The 17,195-nt window shown below is 40.3% G+C and overlaps 1 protein-coding gene across 3 annotated transcripts; it reads right to left on the bottom strand.

The window, feature by feature from the left end:
* Window positions 1-4,359: 4,359 nt before the first annotated feature.
* znf821 (zinc finger protein 821) lies at window positions 4,360-17,195 on the bottom strand. Of its 3 annotated transcripts, none has more exons than XM_088992517.1 (6): window positions 17,071-17,195; window positions 8,966-9,097; window positions 8,731-8,834; window positions 7,435-7,533; window positions 6,553-6,719; window positions 4,360-5,986 (listed from the first exon to the last, which is right to left on the bottom strand). In XM_088992517.1, the coding sequence occupies exons 1-6, from the start codon at window positions 17,072-17,074 to the stop codon at window positions 5,071-5,073; spliced, it is 1,422 nt and encodes a 473-aa protein (XP_088848643.1). In that variant the 5' UTR covers window positions 17,075-17,195; the 3' UTR covers window positions 4,360-5,070. The 3 variants fall into 3 exon arrangements, with proteins under 3 accessions (XP_088848643.1, XP_088848641.1, XP_088848644.1); XM_088992515.1 differs by lacking the exon at window positions 17,071-17,195 and adding an exon at window positions 14,879-15,530; XM_088992518.1 differs by lacking the exon at window positions 17,071-17,195 and having other exon boundaries at window positions 8,731-8,854; window positions 8,966-9,098.

Raw genomic sequence — 17,195 nt, 5'->3', positions numbered from 1 at the left:
AGACAAAGAACATACTTTTGCAAGTACTATTCTATTCTTTGTAATCACCAGTAACATGGTAAAGGCATGAGTTGAAAGACTGCCTTAGTCGATACCGTTTCCCCCCTATTTTTCGCTGCCAGTGGCATTTTCGACAATTCGCTCGAGCGCAACGAAGCTTAGCAGTAGCTTGTAATTCGACAAGGCATGTGTCACAAAGTAGTAAATAACCCCCTGGAGTGTGTTAGCAGCATCAAAATGACAGCTACTAGTTTTTCTTCACTTGTAACAAGAAGATATTATGCTAGTATTCATAAAACTGCTTCATCGTTCAAGACTCCTAACTAACCCTTGTGGCCAGGCAAAGGCACAATCTACTAACCTCGGTACTCTGACTAGTACTGCAGTACAAAATTTTAAATATAATTTTTACGAATGATGCCGATTAGTGTAATGTTTTGCCCAACGAATAACATGTAGTCAGTCATCCTTGTATTCTACGAAATGCCATATAGTGGTGGGAGGAAATTGTTACTAGAAATGCAGCCATTCAACTAGTCACTTGTGTGCAGTTGACTTTAAAGGACAACCGACGTAACTTTTTTTTTTTAACTGACATCAGAAAAAGGTTTTCTAGCAACTAAAATACCCAAAACACGCAGTATGATATTTTTAGTCAAATGCAAAACACCAATAAAAATGACTTGAAGTGTCCAAAATCTGCAAAAAAATGACCTGCGAATTGGTCATTCTCAGAAAGTCCCGCCCCCCGTTGGTGACGTCACGCCAAGACGTCTTGCATTGCTAGTGAATCAAAACAATGGCTTCAGATTCGGAGAATATGCTTTCTTGTTACACATCCAGTTATGAATATATTCAAATAGTTCTGGAGAGGAAAGCATACATGTTTGCAATCGATTAAAGAATTATATGTGCCATTTTGGGGCAACATTGGGGGAAAATCTCTCACCACCAAAAAAAAGAGGTACAAAATGGCGACCTCCAGTGGCCACCTCCGCTTCCACAGGCTGATAAATTCCTTATATGGAGCTTGGATGCCCTCTTCTGGCGGCTTTTGGGTGCAACACGGTTCTCAGACCAAACATGTACAGCAAAATACATTGACGTGATGGAAGGACTGTTAATTGTGTCTTTTTCGTGGCGTCACGTACGGACTTGTCACAAACTCAAAAACAAGACTTCCTGAATATTCAGAGCGAGTCTTAAAACGTAAAATATAGCTATATGAGGTGGAATCTTATTAAAATACGCTCAGTAGAAGTCATTTGAAGCCATTTTACAAAGTATGGACACAACTTGTCCGGAGACGTCGGTTGTCCTTTAACTGAAGCTGAATAACTATTGGCGGCATTCTGAAATTGCCCTTGTAAGATCTAATGTTGTATTAGTAGAGCACAGTTTTCAACTGATTCATAGTATTGCCTTCATTGGTCATTGTTTTTCCACTACTAGTGCCTTTTTGGACAATAACTGCGAACTACTAGAAGGACCAAAATGCCCACAGGTAGTTTTGCCTTACTAATAAAATGAGATTGCGCTACTCCTATCCCAAAGTTGCTCTACAAAGAGGGGGCTAATACGTGCGCTTGAAGCTGGACTACAGTACAATAAATTGGACTAAGCACTCGCACGGCTTTCCATATAGATGCTACAAAGCACGGAACTGGAGTCACTGTGACATCTCGGAGGAATTCAAGCAATGGCAACATTCTGGGATATGCCGACAACACGCATCAAGTGAGCTTCAAAACCAAATAAATAAAAATATGCCACAATAGAAAAGTAGGGATGCACATTTTAAAGTGAAACGTGCCACTGGGATGCCGGAAAGTTTTTCCTTGAGGACGTCGACCTGGATTGAGCCGCCCCAGCAAATCAGTACATAGGGTTGCATCTATATAAATTCAAAGGTTAAAGAAACATTGATTTATTTCAGAAAATCAAACTTAAGTTAAACTTAAAAAAAGAACACATTCACACGTGGACAATTTTGTGTCCCGGATAACCAAGAATTTCAGCCTTGTGAGGCTGACAAGCTAACCACTAGTACACGATGCTGCCTTATGTAAACTCTCACTGTAAAAATTATTACATATGTAAAATAATGAAAGATGCCACTGGTGACTTCATATAATACTGTTTGAGTTTGATACTTTAAACTGAACTTCTAAAGTTGATCAAGATTCCATCTGTACGCCAAAATTTGTGATATCCGTAACTAAGTTCTGATGAGAGGTCACGTCAACTGAAAACCAGCAGCAGAGACACAAGGACAAGATAGCAAAGGTTGTGTGGTGTGGCGGCTTGCACAGTTTTGCAAAGTCGGAAACTTTCCATGGGAATAAACCTGCAATAAAAAGGGCATCATGCTTTTAACAAAACGAGTAATACTCTACTGTATATGCCACAAAATGCTCCTCCCTGCAGGTCAACGGGCTTGGCACGAAGGTGCCAGCATATGGCGCCAAAACATGATATATTTTTTGAGGCATAATATAATATATACGTATATACATATATGTGTGTGTGTGTGTGTGTGTATATATATATATATGTATATATGTATATATATATATATGTGTGTGTGTGTATATGTATATATATATATATGTGTGTGTGTGTGTGTGTGTGTGTGTGTGTGTGTGTGTGTGTGTGTGTGTGTGTGTGTGTGTGTATATGTATATATATATATATGTGTGTATATATATATATATATATATATACACGTGTGTGTGTGTGTGTATATATACAGTAAAGTCTCGTTATATCGATATTCAAGGGAGTCCGCAAAAATATCGATATAACCGGGACTATCGATATATCCGACCCTGTTCGCATGTAATTTTCTCCGTGCGTGCATAGAAATAGTATCGATATAACCGGGACTATCGATATATCCGATATCGATATAACGAGACTTTAATGTATATACATGTGTGTGTATATATACATGTGTGTATATGTGTATGTATATATATATATATGTATGTATATATATATATATGTATATATATGTGTATGTATATATATGTATATGTGTATATATATGTGTGTATATGTGTGTATATATATATATATGTGTGTGTGTGTGTATATATATATATATATGTATGTGTATAGATATGTGTGTATATATATATGTATATATATATATGTATATATATATATGTATATATATATGTGTGTATATATATATAGACTCACCTTTACACACTTTACACTGATGGATTGGTTTTTGTGTAATAAATTGAAGACTGAACCGCAAATACACATGGGTTCGCTGTTCACCGTTCGGTCATGGCCTCAAATTTGGATTAGGAGAGCTGTCTGCTTTTGTGACAACTTTCTTCATTTAAATCTGGATGTATAAATTATACCGTGAGTCATCACTGTGATCACAGAATAAACCCAACTTGTATCTAAAGACACCTGGACCGCTGCAGGCATGCTCGCAATTGCCAGTTCTTTCAGATACAATTGCTTCAATTCCCATGAAAAGTTTCAATTTGGAATACCTCCAAAAATTTCCCACCTTAAGTTGCCAGCAAAATGTTCTGAAAATGTACCACCTTTTCCTGCTCTAGTGGAGTGGGAAGAAGAGAAGCAAGGTTTCTCATGGGTGTGTTTTGGTCCCATTAAATAGAGGCAGTAGAAAAAGAGGCATCATTCAGTCAAGGGTGGGGCTGAGGTAGAATGTGTCCAGCAAGCAGAACAGAACTGGAACTTGACCAGTGAGGGCGGGGCAAAGGGGTCCCCTAACCCTTCTCACCTGCACATCTGAGGGGTCAGCGTGCAAAATGTTCCGTCTCCTTTAAAGGAATAAACCGGTTCAATCTCTGTATAACATGCTTAAAGGTGGTTGTCCATACTTTGAACATTCACAACACTTGGAATAAATTAGAGCAGAGGTGTCCAAACAATGGCCGATTATTTTACATATATATCTAATATATATAAAATGAGTGTGTTTAGAAATAAAATCTTTCCCTACACTGATGGATTGTTTTTTGCGTGTAATAAATTAAACACTCTGTAAAGTGAACTCGAGAGATACGCCAAATGTTTGAAGAGAATTGCTAAGAAGTGTGCGAGTCTGAGAACTACTTACAGTAGTACTGTCTTGTGTCAAAAGAGCACTAGACAGTTTTTCCACCTTTTCAGTTTTGCTGTTCTTTTGGACAGGGCTAAAACTAACAGCCCACGTTGACCCAATTAAATCCCAGCATGAGTGGCACCTTTCTCAGTATAAGAACTTCCGCACTTTCGATGCAGTCATGAGAAAATACCACAAAATGCATCTTCTCTTCAGATTGTTTGCTGGTGTGACTGCTTTAGACATAGAGACTCTGGACTACCAGGAAGGGGATAGTATTTTATTTTTTCCACATTTTGGTCCAAGTCTGATTTGATAGCCAGTATGTGGATAGTGGCGCCGGTCAGCCGTGGCCACTCTATTGCACCTCACTTTCGAAAGAACTTGGAGTCAAAAAATGTGAGTAATTTTGTTCCTATTGGTTAACAGGGTTTAAACAGTTTGGGCTTTTTCACTCTAGTTAGCTTTAACTCTGTGTTTTTGTTGATCTAATTCAGTTTTTACAGTGAAGTTGTTACGATTTCTTTTAATTATGAAATGCTTCATTGTATCTTAGTTTTTACTTGTTTTAGAGACACATTCTCAAATGGCTGTTCAACCTTCCTTCTGTGTGGCCAAACGGAAAAAAAAAGAAACACCAAAAGCTTATAAAATTATGTGATGACAAAAACAAGGACATTTTAGTTTGTGTTTTAGGTACTTTTATAAGCGTAAAATGTAGCTGTTTGTAGGAGATTTTTTTTGCTATCTTGGCAGCAAAATATATATAGATGTGGACAAACACTAATTTGATAAACTTGGTGTCCATTTTATGAAATGATTGCTCAGAACGGCCTTCTGTTGTGTCATCTTTAGAAGACATCAAAGTTTGACTTTTAAAGGGACTTTACAGGGAAACAGTAATTTTTTTTCTGTATGTGGCACTGAGAAGTTTGGACACCCCTGATTTAAAGTGTTAGTCACACCTGCAGCCCTTTTTAGGGCAGCTTCATGAAGAGTCCATTACCCATGGAAGGGACGGGCACGGGGCAGGGGAATTGAAAAAGATTCATGTCGGCCGTGAGTGCGGCCATGGCGGCCGGATCGTGCTCGATTTGCGTCCTGAGGGCGGGGTCGATCTTTTCCAAACGCCGCTTGATCCTCTTAGCCTCGCGCTCGCGGACGAGCCTGGCCTGCCGTTTCTCGGGCGTCTCGTTGGCCCTCTTGAGGCGCATGGCGTCGCGGTCCCGCTGCAGGCGGCGCGCCCGCTGATCCTCCGACTCCTGCATCCTCTGCATGCGCTTGGACTCGCGATCTCGCAGGCGCCGCATCTCGCGCTCTTCGTCTGTTTCGCAAGCGCGCTTGTTCTTCTTGGCCGTGCGCTCGCGCTCCAGTCGGTGCAGGCGAGACTCCAGGGGCTCGTTTTTGCGGCGCAAGGCCCATTTACGCATGGGGGACTGGGACTCCGCCAGCTGCTGGTAGGCCACGCAACTGTTACACACCAGGAGCACCCCGGCCGGATACACGGGCATCGGACTCAGGATGTCGGGGATAGGAGGAAGACCTGAGGAGGAGGAATTGAGGGCATCAGGGATGGACGCCAGCGACGGCCCTTCGGATAGCAAACTGTCGGGTAGCGAGGGAAACGAGGCTCCTTGGATCGTGGGTCGTTGACATGGTGCGGATATATGGCATGCTTGATTTGCTTGACATAGGCTGCTGCCGGGGTCATGGACTTGGCATGACTGAGGACCCTGGCAGCAACTGGGACTGGGCCCAGGCCCATGACAGGAATGAGGGCCCGGCCCTGGGCTGGCCAAGGGGGTGCTGGAAAGGGAGTGGATCAGGGGACAAGTGTCGCTTCCCCCTGGGACTTCCAGCCTGGTCATGTCCAGGAAGTCCTTGAGCTTCTCCCTGGAGCAAAAAAACAGCAAAGACAGTTCAGCTAAAAGGAGACCCCAACCCCCCGTCCTCCATAATTTAAAGCCACACCTTAGCTCAAGTGGAGTTTTTAAGCAAACACACACACTCACAAAGATACTTGATGAACAAAATATATAAATAAATACAAATGTGACGTGCTAAAACAGTCAATAACATGACAACAATAGAAATTCAAATAAAAAATATCAATGAAACCCAACTAAAAAAATACAAATAAAATCAAACATAAAAAAGGAAAGTAAATCAACAACACATAAAAATATGTTTCAAAAAACAAACAACAAAAAAGAAAAACCTGTTATATAAAAGTCAAATTAACAATACAGATAACAAAGTAAATAAAATAAAACAGGACTAAACTCCACTGGGCCAACAAGATGACAAGCGATCAAGCAAGTACTGTATCATAAAACAGTTATAGCTGCTAACAATCAATAATCTAAGCAGTCAACAAAACAAACCAGCGGAACTTTAACCAAATTCCAATTCCACCAACGTCCACACTTCTGCCTGATTGCACGTGCTTGGGGCAATACCTGTTGAAGTTGTCCGTGTCGGTGAAATGAGCGCCGCACACTGCGCAATTTGAGAGACGGTCCTCCGAGTGGATGAGAAGATGGCGTCCAAGCGAACCGGGTGAACTTAGCGCTCGCCCACACACGGGACACACGTAGTTCTTGGTGGTGCTCATCATGCTTGTGTGCTGCTTAACAGACAGAAGTTATCAGCTGTGGTACTTGACATACAGGATTTACCTAAATATGATTATGTTAAAAAGCAGTGCAGAACGGGGTCATCCTCAATTGACAAAATAAAACCCATTAATATTGTCGGTCTACATGTTGTATCCCATGTTTTCAACCTATTGCCTAAAGATTTTTACGCACTCCAACTTAGATGCTAATTAGTGTTAGCAATGCGCTAACTGACTGACAAAAACAAATCTGTGAAAGCAGTCTCTGCATTTTCAATCCACTGCCTAAAGGTTTAATGCACTGCTACATCAATGTTAATTAGTGTTAGCAACATGCTAACAGACAGAAAAAACAAATTAGCAAAAGCAGTCCTGTATGTTTCAATCCATTAATCAAACACTTGAGACACTCTTAACATAAAGAGAAAATCAAACAAATCAGCACAATTATGGCTCACAGCTCAAAATATTCGCAATATGATTTTCGTAAAATCATTTTGTCCCCTTACATACAGTAAAAAGTTCTACAACAGTTTCCATTCAATACAATGCAATAAATGCAATACGTATTGATTTGTATCGCGCTTTAAGAACAGCTGAAGCTGTAATTCAAACACACAATATAAATATCAGTCACCATCTATTTGCATATGATGGTGAAGCTTCATCTTCTGTGCACTGCTTCATCTACATTATCTTTGAGACAATGTTGTGTTTGGTTCACCTGATAGACATGGGAGATGAGCTTCTCTGGGCTGCTGAAGTCCAGCGTGCACAGTGGACATACAAAATTGGTGCTGTGGTCTGAGCCTTCCTCGTGCTCCTGCGGAAAACCAAACAGCCTTCAAATACATCTTCCACACACATTCCACAAAACATATTTAGACCCCCTTCAAAAATGGGTCAAATTTTCTGGAGCCGCAGGTGGCTCACTGCCCGCTTCGCCCCACTCCCCGAAGCCTTTCGTCCAGTGCGCTTGAACGACATATTGAATGTGTGAGTGAGCCGGTATGACTCAGCCATAGTGACACACTGCTGTGTAGTGTTTTAGACATGACTCACTCTGATGCTGAAATGGAGAACGCTTGCTAATAGAACGTACCCGGAAATAAGAGCTGCTTCTGCCTTTCACTTGTCTTTAAAGGGCTGCTAAAGGCGAGTCGATATATGCGCCCACACTAAATACTGTATTCTGATTAATTGTGTGTCAATTAAACATTGGATTTCAGCAATTTTTATCCATCTCAATGAGCCATCATTTTGGACAATATCACCATGTGTGGTGGCAAAATTCTTCTGATACTTGCATTGTGTTGGTCATCATGCTGTTCATATTTTTGACATCAAGAGACCAATATAACGCATAGAAGTTGTTGCCATTACAAGTTGACACCCTTTGAAAGTAGTTGTCAATTTTGTTATCCATGCCTCAATCCCTGGCAAGACTGGCAAAAGAATTTTATTTTTGAGGACAATGAATGTCTGGTCCGGGCTCGTTCAAGGATCAAATATAAATCAATTTGTATTGTATTGTACTGTATTTTCGCTAACAGTTGGAATTTAGTGAGTCAAGAAGGAAGACTCACTTGCACCAGATTGAAAAAAAAAACTGATATTGAAAACACATTTTTTGTGTGTGTGTGCACATGATCACAAATTGCAAAAATCCCAAATTGATTTTAGCTCCATCAAAATGACACGGAGGGTTGGGGTGAATAAGTAGGGGATCTTGTCAAAAATAACTCCAATTGGTTCAGCAAGACTGGAGTTCTCCTCCCCACCCCGCAAAAAAATGATAATTCGGGTAATACGTAAACTGCAAATATTTGGGGCTCCGCTGCATTATTTGTACTTGTCGGTAATTGAACCAACATTGATTTAGGGATAACTAAACTATGACAAATGCTTTGACAAATTGCACACACCCTAATAGATTCAGCATCTGACCAGTAAGTATGTCAATATACTGTATTATATTATGAATGTGTGGAGCTTCTTTCCATCCATCCGCCGCTCTCACCTCTTTGACTCCTCCTCCTTGCAGGCGGCACGGCGCCCTCTTGGCAGTCATGTGGTCGTCTGCCGAGGCGTTGGACGAGGAGTCCGGGTCGCTTTCGCTGTCTTCTATGGAGGCAAACACAGCCCTATCAATACAGACGGGACAACAGAACACAGGGTAGGGCTTACTCTCACTAACACCGCCTCAGTGCGAGGAATGTTGCCCATCCCTGACGCGTCCCTCCGCCGTCCGATACCTGTGACGCTCTCGTGTCCAACGACTTCCTGCGAGTTGTTGCTGCAGCACTCACTGTCTTCGGTGAACTCGTCCCTGCCGTCCATGTTAATAGTGTGCTGAAATCCCGTGATGCCCAAAGTGTGGAATGGCCCTGGAGATAAGCAGGGGAGGATGATTGTCAGGTACGTCCGACTGGTCGTTCTCCTCGATAGGGTTTCCTTGTGCAAGTTAAAACCGCCTTCTGACGGGATCCGTCGCAACCAAGTGGTCTGTGCTGAAAATTGTGCTTGATGCCCCTCTTAATATAAAAATTTAAATAATAATAGTTTATTATGGGAGGATTTTGGCTGCAATACCCGCCATGAAACTCAACTGGTATATTTATAATGGTGCTGCAAAAATCATTATGCCGTTTGGATAATAAATCAGCTGTGAAATAATTGAGACAAATAAGTTGCATCAGCTAAAAAAGGGATGGGGGGAGGGGGGGATATTTCTGTAATCGCTAACAGCAGGATCAGTTCATGAAAACATTCAAATGCAATACCAACAACACAGACTTGACAGCTGCGACTAAACAAGTCATGAAGACCAAGATTTGAACCTGGTGACTCTCAACTGTGACACAAACATGTTCACCTCTCAGTCACAATTTAACTTTGACTTTGTTTTCAAGATTATTATGTAAGGTATTTTGTATATGTATTGTCATTTCTTTGTTTTATTTAATGAATATATCCTAAAGAACACAGAAAATGCATGCAATTCAGGATCTATATCAGTGGAAATGAAAAGTCGACACACCCCTGTTAAACAGCCGGGTTTTTGAAATGAGACCGAGACATATCATGTCTTCATATCACGTTTACACCATTAATATAACCTATGATTCAGCGCAAGTGATTCCTTTTTTATTTTAAAGGGACTATAAAAAAAAAACAAATAAATAAGTAAATAAATAATATTTGTGGAAGTGTGCACACTCCCATTGCTGGAAATGTGGCTGCTTTCGGTCTTTAGCCACCAAATTCAATGTATTTATTTGTTTGATTGTTTGTTTTTGTCACAGTCAATCAAACATTTTGGAATAAGTATTGCCAAAAAGTACAACTTCTAATTTATTTAATTATAACACACCCCCTCATGCACCCCACATGTGCTTTGGGGGTATGATTTTGTACAGTGAGAAAAAAACCTAGTCTTCAATTAGGTTTGGAGGGTTACAGATCACAACAATGATGGAATTAAAATAATTTTATCCTGGTCTCATCTTTGTTTACCACAAACTTGGCAACTAAACAAGGAGTGTGGAGATTTAAAAAAACTATTTACTGTATATCATATTTAGATTAAGACTACAAGAAGCATCCATATTGCAGTGTTAAGGAACGAACTAATAACTCGAGGGAATGTCCCATAATACTTAAGTGGAGCGCAACATTGAAAAAAAATATTTTACATTACAAAACAATAACACAAGGCTCTTGATCGCCATAGCAATGCGAACCCGGACTTTACTGTCTTATTTACCACGAGAAGTCATTAATTTTTCAAGACACGCACCAGCGGTCCCCTGAAACACAGTAGCACGTGCAAGCTTCTCCTCTGAGAAGGCCATTTGATTTGATTCTCAGTGCTTTTGGTTTGAGGGGAGTTCAAATGGATATGAGCAACCATTTTCTCATTAGCCGTCCTGCGCTGAGACAAAATGAACATCACGTGATGCCCAGCTCACTGACATACGTGCTTACTTCATTTGCATCCCAACCCCCCATGACTGTTTCACACATACATGCTCCAATCCCAGAGGGGAAAGTAGGCTGCATTCTTTTTTCCCTGAAGCTCGCCAGTCTTCTTTTCTTCTCTCTCACTACCACCCACACAACGAAGAGCCCAGCCGCCCTTGTGTGCGGCTCCCATCACTTCCATAGTTACACGGCCAGTTCTGATAGGGAGGACAAAGCTTTGCCCCAACGTGACTCCTTTCAACGAACCCTTTGCTCACCTGAAGCATTTTTCCTTGCTGTTCAGTGACTTGAGAGGTGTAATTACAGCCTGAATCGTGACCCCAACAAACACCCCCAAAAACAACTTTAATATTTGGGGAAAAACAAAATCTGTCTGTAGATGCCGAGAACCTTGGAATATTAACAACGGTAGCACAAAACATGCCAGGGATGATTGAGATTGTGTTTTGCTGTCATATCATACTTTGATGCCAATGGCGCCTGTCGCGCTTCATCTCATGAAATGGACTCTCACACTGGTTGAGTTATGATTATAAAGCACTGTATTATGGATTAAGTTATTCTGACCATCTGTGTCCATTTCTCAGGGTTTCTAATTTTTCTCCAGATGCTTTTTTTTTAGTTTGCCCTCTGACGGGATTAAGGGGATGTTGTTCATATTTGTTAACTGCGGGTTTGTAAAGCCTTTTGAGAAACTTTGGTGATGAAGCGCTTTATATGTAAATTGAACTTGACCTGTCATTGATCGAGCAGAATGTTTCCAACACCACTAATTTTACATCAAATGCAAAATAGCTGACAATCTGATCAAGCCTGTTTGTCTAATTTACGCACAGCGCCATTCGACACACTTATGACGTATCACGGATCATAATGTTTGGGTGATCTTGAGAAGCCAAATTTAACCTGATGATTAATTTCCCAATGGTGCGTCATGGGGCCTGTCATTCTGCTACTTGGGTACAGAACAAATAAAGCTGATGTGCGAACCCAGTTTGGGCATTTTCCCAAGAGAACCCCATTTGTTTGCACTGCCGGAGTGTGTCTAAGTGCTGAACCATGAACCAGCACGACAAGCGAGCCTCACACAGTCTTGTGATTGATGTGTGGGAGATGCCCCCTCCCCCTACTGTGAGTCTGCGTCTGTACATCTGTCTCTCCACCCTTCCTCCATCAATGCCACTGTGATGTTATCTGTGAGTGTCTGTGTGTCTGTATGCAGGAGGTGACGCAGTGTCTGACTGAATACAGACAAAGAAACAAACTCATCAGCCAACAGACACGAGACGATGAAGAGGAAGGGGGGTGGGGGTGAGGAAAACAAAACCCAGCAAAAGATAGGACCCCAAAACTCGCCTTGGATGCCAATCAATGAAAAGGACTTGGGTGCGCTATTGAACTCCTCGTTATCTGTTCTCATTCTTCTTTCAGTTGCTATCAATACACTAACATGCAGATACAAAACATTGTCCTGAACCTGCAGGAATTGTCGCCCCTCTTAGTTTACATCCTCACAATAATTATGGATCTTACTTTTAATAAGAATTTAAATGAATTACATTTTGAGCGTATTTTATATTCGTATAATATCTTCAGAACTATTTGAATTATATGAGTAACAAGAAAGCATCTTCTCCGAATCTGAAGCCATTGTTTTGATTCTCGAGCAAGGCAAGACGTCTTGGCGTGACGTCACGAACTGGGGGCGGGACTTTCTGAAAATCCCCAATTCGCAGCTCAATTTGTTGCAGTTTTAGCACACTTTAAGTCATTTTTATTGGTGTTTTGCATTTCACTAAAAATATCAGGTTGCGTGTTTTGGATATTTTAGATGCTATAAAACGTTTTTCTGATGTCAGTTAGGAAACAAAAAAATGGTGTCGGTTGTCCTTTAAGACTTGTTTCCAGCGAGGTCTGTAGTTCAAAGTTTAAGTTGGATGTCCATTGGGGAGTACAGTACAGTACAGCAGTGATTCTCAAACATTGCATCACACTGTGGTTCAAATGAGAGCCAGATCAGAGTTTACTGATCCCAAGCTTACCATGATGGGGGGGGGGGATGTTTTTTTAGTCTTCTGTTATCACATTCAAGTTATTATGGTTTAATCAATACTCAAAGAAAGGATAACTGATTTTATTCACTGCCCTGCCTTGAATCTGGGACATCAGCAGAAATATGCTGATTACCATGGGAAACTCACTCCCCCCCCCCCCCCCGGATACTGTGTTGAAAGTGTACATCACATGATGTGACGCTGATCTCAATAAATAAATATATATATATATGTATATATAGAGTTCATAAATGGGAGCAGTGACATAGGTAGGGGTTCAATCAAAGGCAATCTACTCTAAAAGAATAGTGTGTGTGTGTGTGTGTGTGTGTGTGTGTGTGTTTTTAATAATGGTTATGACAGTATCTCACTGAGCGGCGCATATTTACAATTTTGTGCATGTACCGAATGTCGTTATATTTTTGTGTTCAACATTTCCCGGCAACAAAAAAAATCTGTTTGCAACCATTAAAACTGTTGGTGCACATCTAGCGCATGTATTTGCAACCTTGAGAGACCGCTGACGAAATGTCCTGGTTCGAACCCTGCGAAAAACACTCACCACTCAGTGAGATTCAACAGGCTTTAGCAATTAGCATTAAGCCCACTGAGTGACAAAACTTCGGGGTTTGTTCAAGGTCACAAAGATCTTCGCTAAAACTTCTAATGGCTGCCGATCCGGTCTGTATTGATAATTACTGTATCACTTGAGGAGGAACAAAACAGACAAATATGTTTGTTAATTTAAAACTTCTAAACTCCAAAATTGGTCATTTACATGCTTGTTTGTTTCAATGTGTTTTCCACATTCATCTTTGCAGCTTTGTTGCCTCTTGTGTCATTCAGCCTTCTCGCTATTTGGCACTCGCACACATAAACACAACATGTAGAATGGCTGTTGAAATATATTTTAACAATTTGGTTGGTATGTGTCCAATCAGTTCGTCAAAGATCATTTAGCCCACAGGTGTCAAAGTCAAGATCGGGGGCCAATTTCGGCCCGCCACATCATTTTTTTTCGGCCCGCGAAAGCAAATCAAACTCGTAAAATTCCATGATGTTTGCTAAAATCCTAGCCAAATTTTCATATTTTTGGATGTAAACCACAATAACAGTCATTATTCTTGACTTCAGATTTGAAAACTAGTTATTCATTAATTTGTTGTGCGTTGTATATATAATATGTGGAGGGGATTAAACATTTTTATGGCTTCTCCAAATTCATAACGGCCCTCGAGAGGAAACCATAACTACGATGTGGCCCGGGGCAAAAAAATGACGTTGACACACCTGATTTAGCCTCATTTATAGCAGTTTAACTCTCTTTTTAACCGGTCACTTTAGCTTCAATGAGACACTTCAGTTAACACACTGCTCTGACACAGGTTTTACTGATGGGCTTATGAAATGACTTTAAGTAAAATATTCAATGTGTGTGTGTGTGTGTGTGTGTGTGTGTGTGTGTGTATATATATATATATATATATATATATATATATATATATATATATATATATATATATATATATATATATATATATATATATATATATATATATATATATATATTTCAAGAGTGAAAGATGACTTGAGTGTGATGAGCAAGGTCACGGAAAAAAAGACCCCACTGTATGTATGTTTCAAATTATTTTTTTCATTATTAGTTAACTATATCCTCTCAATGTTGCACTACAATGTGACAACCACAAACCACACGCATGCATCGGCCTTGGAGGGGTGGGGTTGAGAGGTTTTACCATATCCCATCAAAGATGGGTAGATCCTGGACAGACCATTAGTCAATCACAGGACCATTTCAAACAATGACTGAAGCAAATGTGGCACTGAAAAAAAAATAGCCATTGTAAAACATGCAATAACATACATAGTGTCACGTGGCTCCGTGCATTTCTACGTGTGACTAGCAAGCTTCTGCAGACGTCAGGCAGGGCTGCAGTAGTCTCACACATCAATACTCATATCACCCGCATTATATTATTCTTATCGGATACAAATCAGTCAGGGTACCCTCTGTGTAATTCTGGTAACAGTCACACAAACAGTTAGTTGAACTAACCCCAGCAGACCAAAGTGTAGTCACAACAAAGTACTGTGCATAGATATACCTACAATCAACTTTGAAGGGGTTGGTTTGTTTTCGCCTGGACATATTATAGTCCACACACACAGAATGAAGAAAAAAAGAGGTGGAATCCCCTTACACGCCCCCAGGACGTTTCCCGTCCACGCCTCTCCAGGTGGAAAATTATTTATGTTTCCAGACCGTTGATCAGAAAGGCAAATAAAATGAAATAAAAAAAAACATTCACATAGATCGTCACATCTTTGCGGCGGTGATAAAAATAAAACTGTGTATCCAATGGACGGTCTCCTTCTTGAAAAAACGGGATTGTCTGAGCCGCCAAGGAGCAGCTCCGACGACGGGCGCGCACACGCCGCTGACGGGCGCGTGCTCATTGCCGTGACGCTCGAGCTCAGCAGACCTCTCGCGTAAACTGGGTGCCACAATGCATTGTGGGATGCGGAGAGTCAACGCGGAAGTATTAACTCTTAAGCTCGTCGGGCAGGCAAAATGTTCCTTCGAAAGAAACGCGTTCACAAAATCGTGTTAACTGACACATTCTGGATGAAATGTAGCCCTCATTTCCTCGGAATATATGAAAATGTGCAGTAAACAATGAACTTAAATCGCACCAAGAGAAATATGACGACTACAACTGCTGTGGTTTGTCAAAAATGTTATGTCATATTTGATCACAAAGGAAAGCAAATTCAAAAGGGAAACAATGACATCGCCACCAATTTTACATTTGCTCATTGTGTACAAACCCTTTGCAAACAGAGCCATTTCTGGGGCATTGATTTATGCAACTCCTGTAATAATAAATGTGTTCAAATTACGTTCAATGTTATTATTATTATTATTATTATTATTATTATTATTATTATTATTATTATTATTATTATTATTATTATTATTATTATTATTATTATGAATATTATTGAATAATAATTTTATATGTCATATATGTCATAAAAATAATCATATTCATTGGGGCCGTCTTTGATCTTGTGAATGCAAACAGTGAAATATCAATATCAATATCAATTTGCAATACTTTATTTGTATAATTGTATAAGTGTTTACATTTGTAAATGATAACTTGTATGACATTCTGAGGAACTCACTACTGTCCAGGTAAGTTAATAATAACACAATTGTATCACCCCATTGGGGTGGATATTAATTTTGCGATGGGAGCATGAAACATAATTAGGCAAATATTTCATAATTCAGTTCGACAATATTAAAATTATGAAATGTTAAACTTTTGCATTGATTAAAAAAAACTGTAGTTTTCATGCCATCCGGTTACCTCTGCCATTTTATTGTCATTTAGGTTTACTGTGACGTGATGCAGGAAAGATAAAAGGGAGACAAAAGTGATTATTTGACCAGAAAGATGTGAGCATTCATAAAAATGATCAATATTAAATATTGTTCAAATGTGTTCAAATTCAGTGAAATCATTGAGTTTGTTGATTCGTTTCATAATAATGTTCAAAATGGATTTTAAGTAATCCAATGTTCTCAAATTCGTATGTTAGTCAATAATAAACTTTAAAACACTTGTGGTACATGAAGGTGGAGGACGGCCCCCTACTCGGGTTAAACATGGGCCCCAAAATGACTTGTATGCCCTTGCTGACAAGTAAAGAGAAATATGTGTAAAAGTATATAAACTTTTACACCATAAATGCTCAAAACGCCTTCACATATACAAATAGTACATAATTGAGAGAACTTGAGTACTGTACACGTAGTTGGATTTTAGACGTTCATTTTCATCGATGGTTTCTCACATGCACAGTACAACATTCGCCGCTAGATGGCAGTCTAAGCCGCGACAGACGCCCAGTGCCACATTACACGAACAAGTCGTCATCACTGAATGCCACGAGTAAAAGGACCGTATCACCACATTGACAAGTGATAGTCTTCCGCTACAGAGGAGGGGGAAGAGGGGGAGTTTAAACAGAAAGTAATCCACATCTACAAAACTGAAAACACTGAAATGTGCCCACCACAAAAGCCAGACGCACAACCACCGCACAACAAAATGCTTGTCACCCTTACTTTTTGTCCGGTTCGCTCGTAACAGCAATAAATTAACGTTGGCGACCTAGCTAACAACAGGCTAGCTCTTTATAAATAACGATGCAGCAAAACAGGCGCTAGACAACACTGCGCACGTTCTAACCAATGTGGAGACACAATACGGATATGATCAGTGCTTTACCCATGTTATCCAGCGATCATCAGGCGCGCGTCTTGGAATAGATCAACGCCACGATTTAAACAGTTCCCGCGATGAAAGCTAACGCTACTGTACGCTGCTTAACTTGAGCAAACGTTGCTCCACAA

The sequence above is a fragment of the Hippocampus bargibanti genome, linkage group LG03, assembly GCF_051943395.1.
Source record: "Hippocampus bargibanti isolate YZ-2025 linkage group LG03, ASM5194339v1, whole genome shotgun sequence".
Lineage (NCBI taxonomy): Eukaryota > Metazoa > Chordata > Actinopteri > Syngnathiformes > Syngnathidae > Hippocampus > Hippocampus bargibanti.
This window is presented reverse-complemented; position numbering and strand designations above follow the sequence as displayed.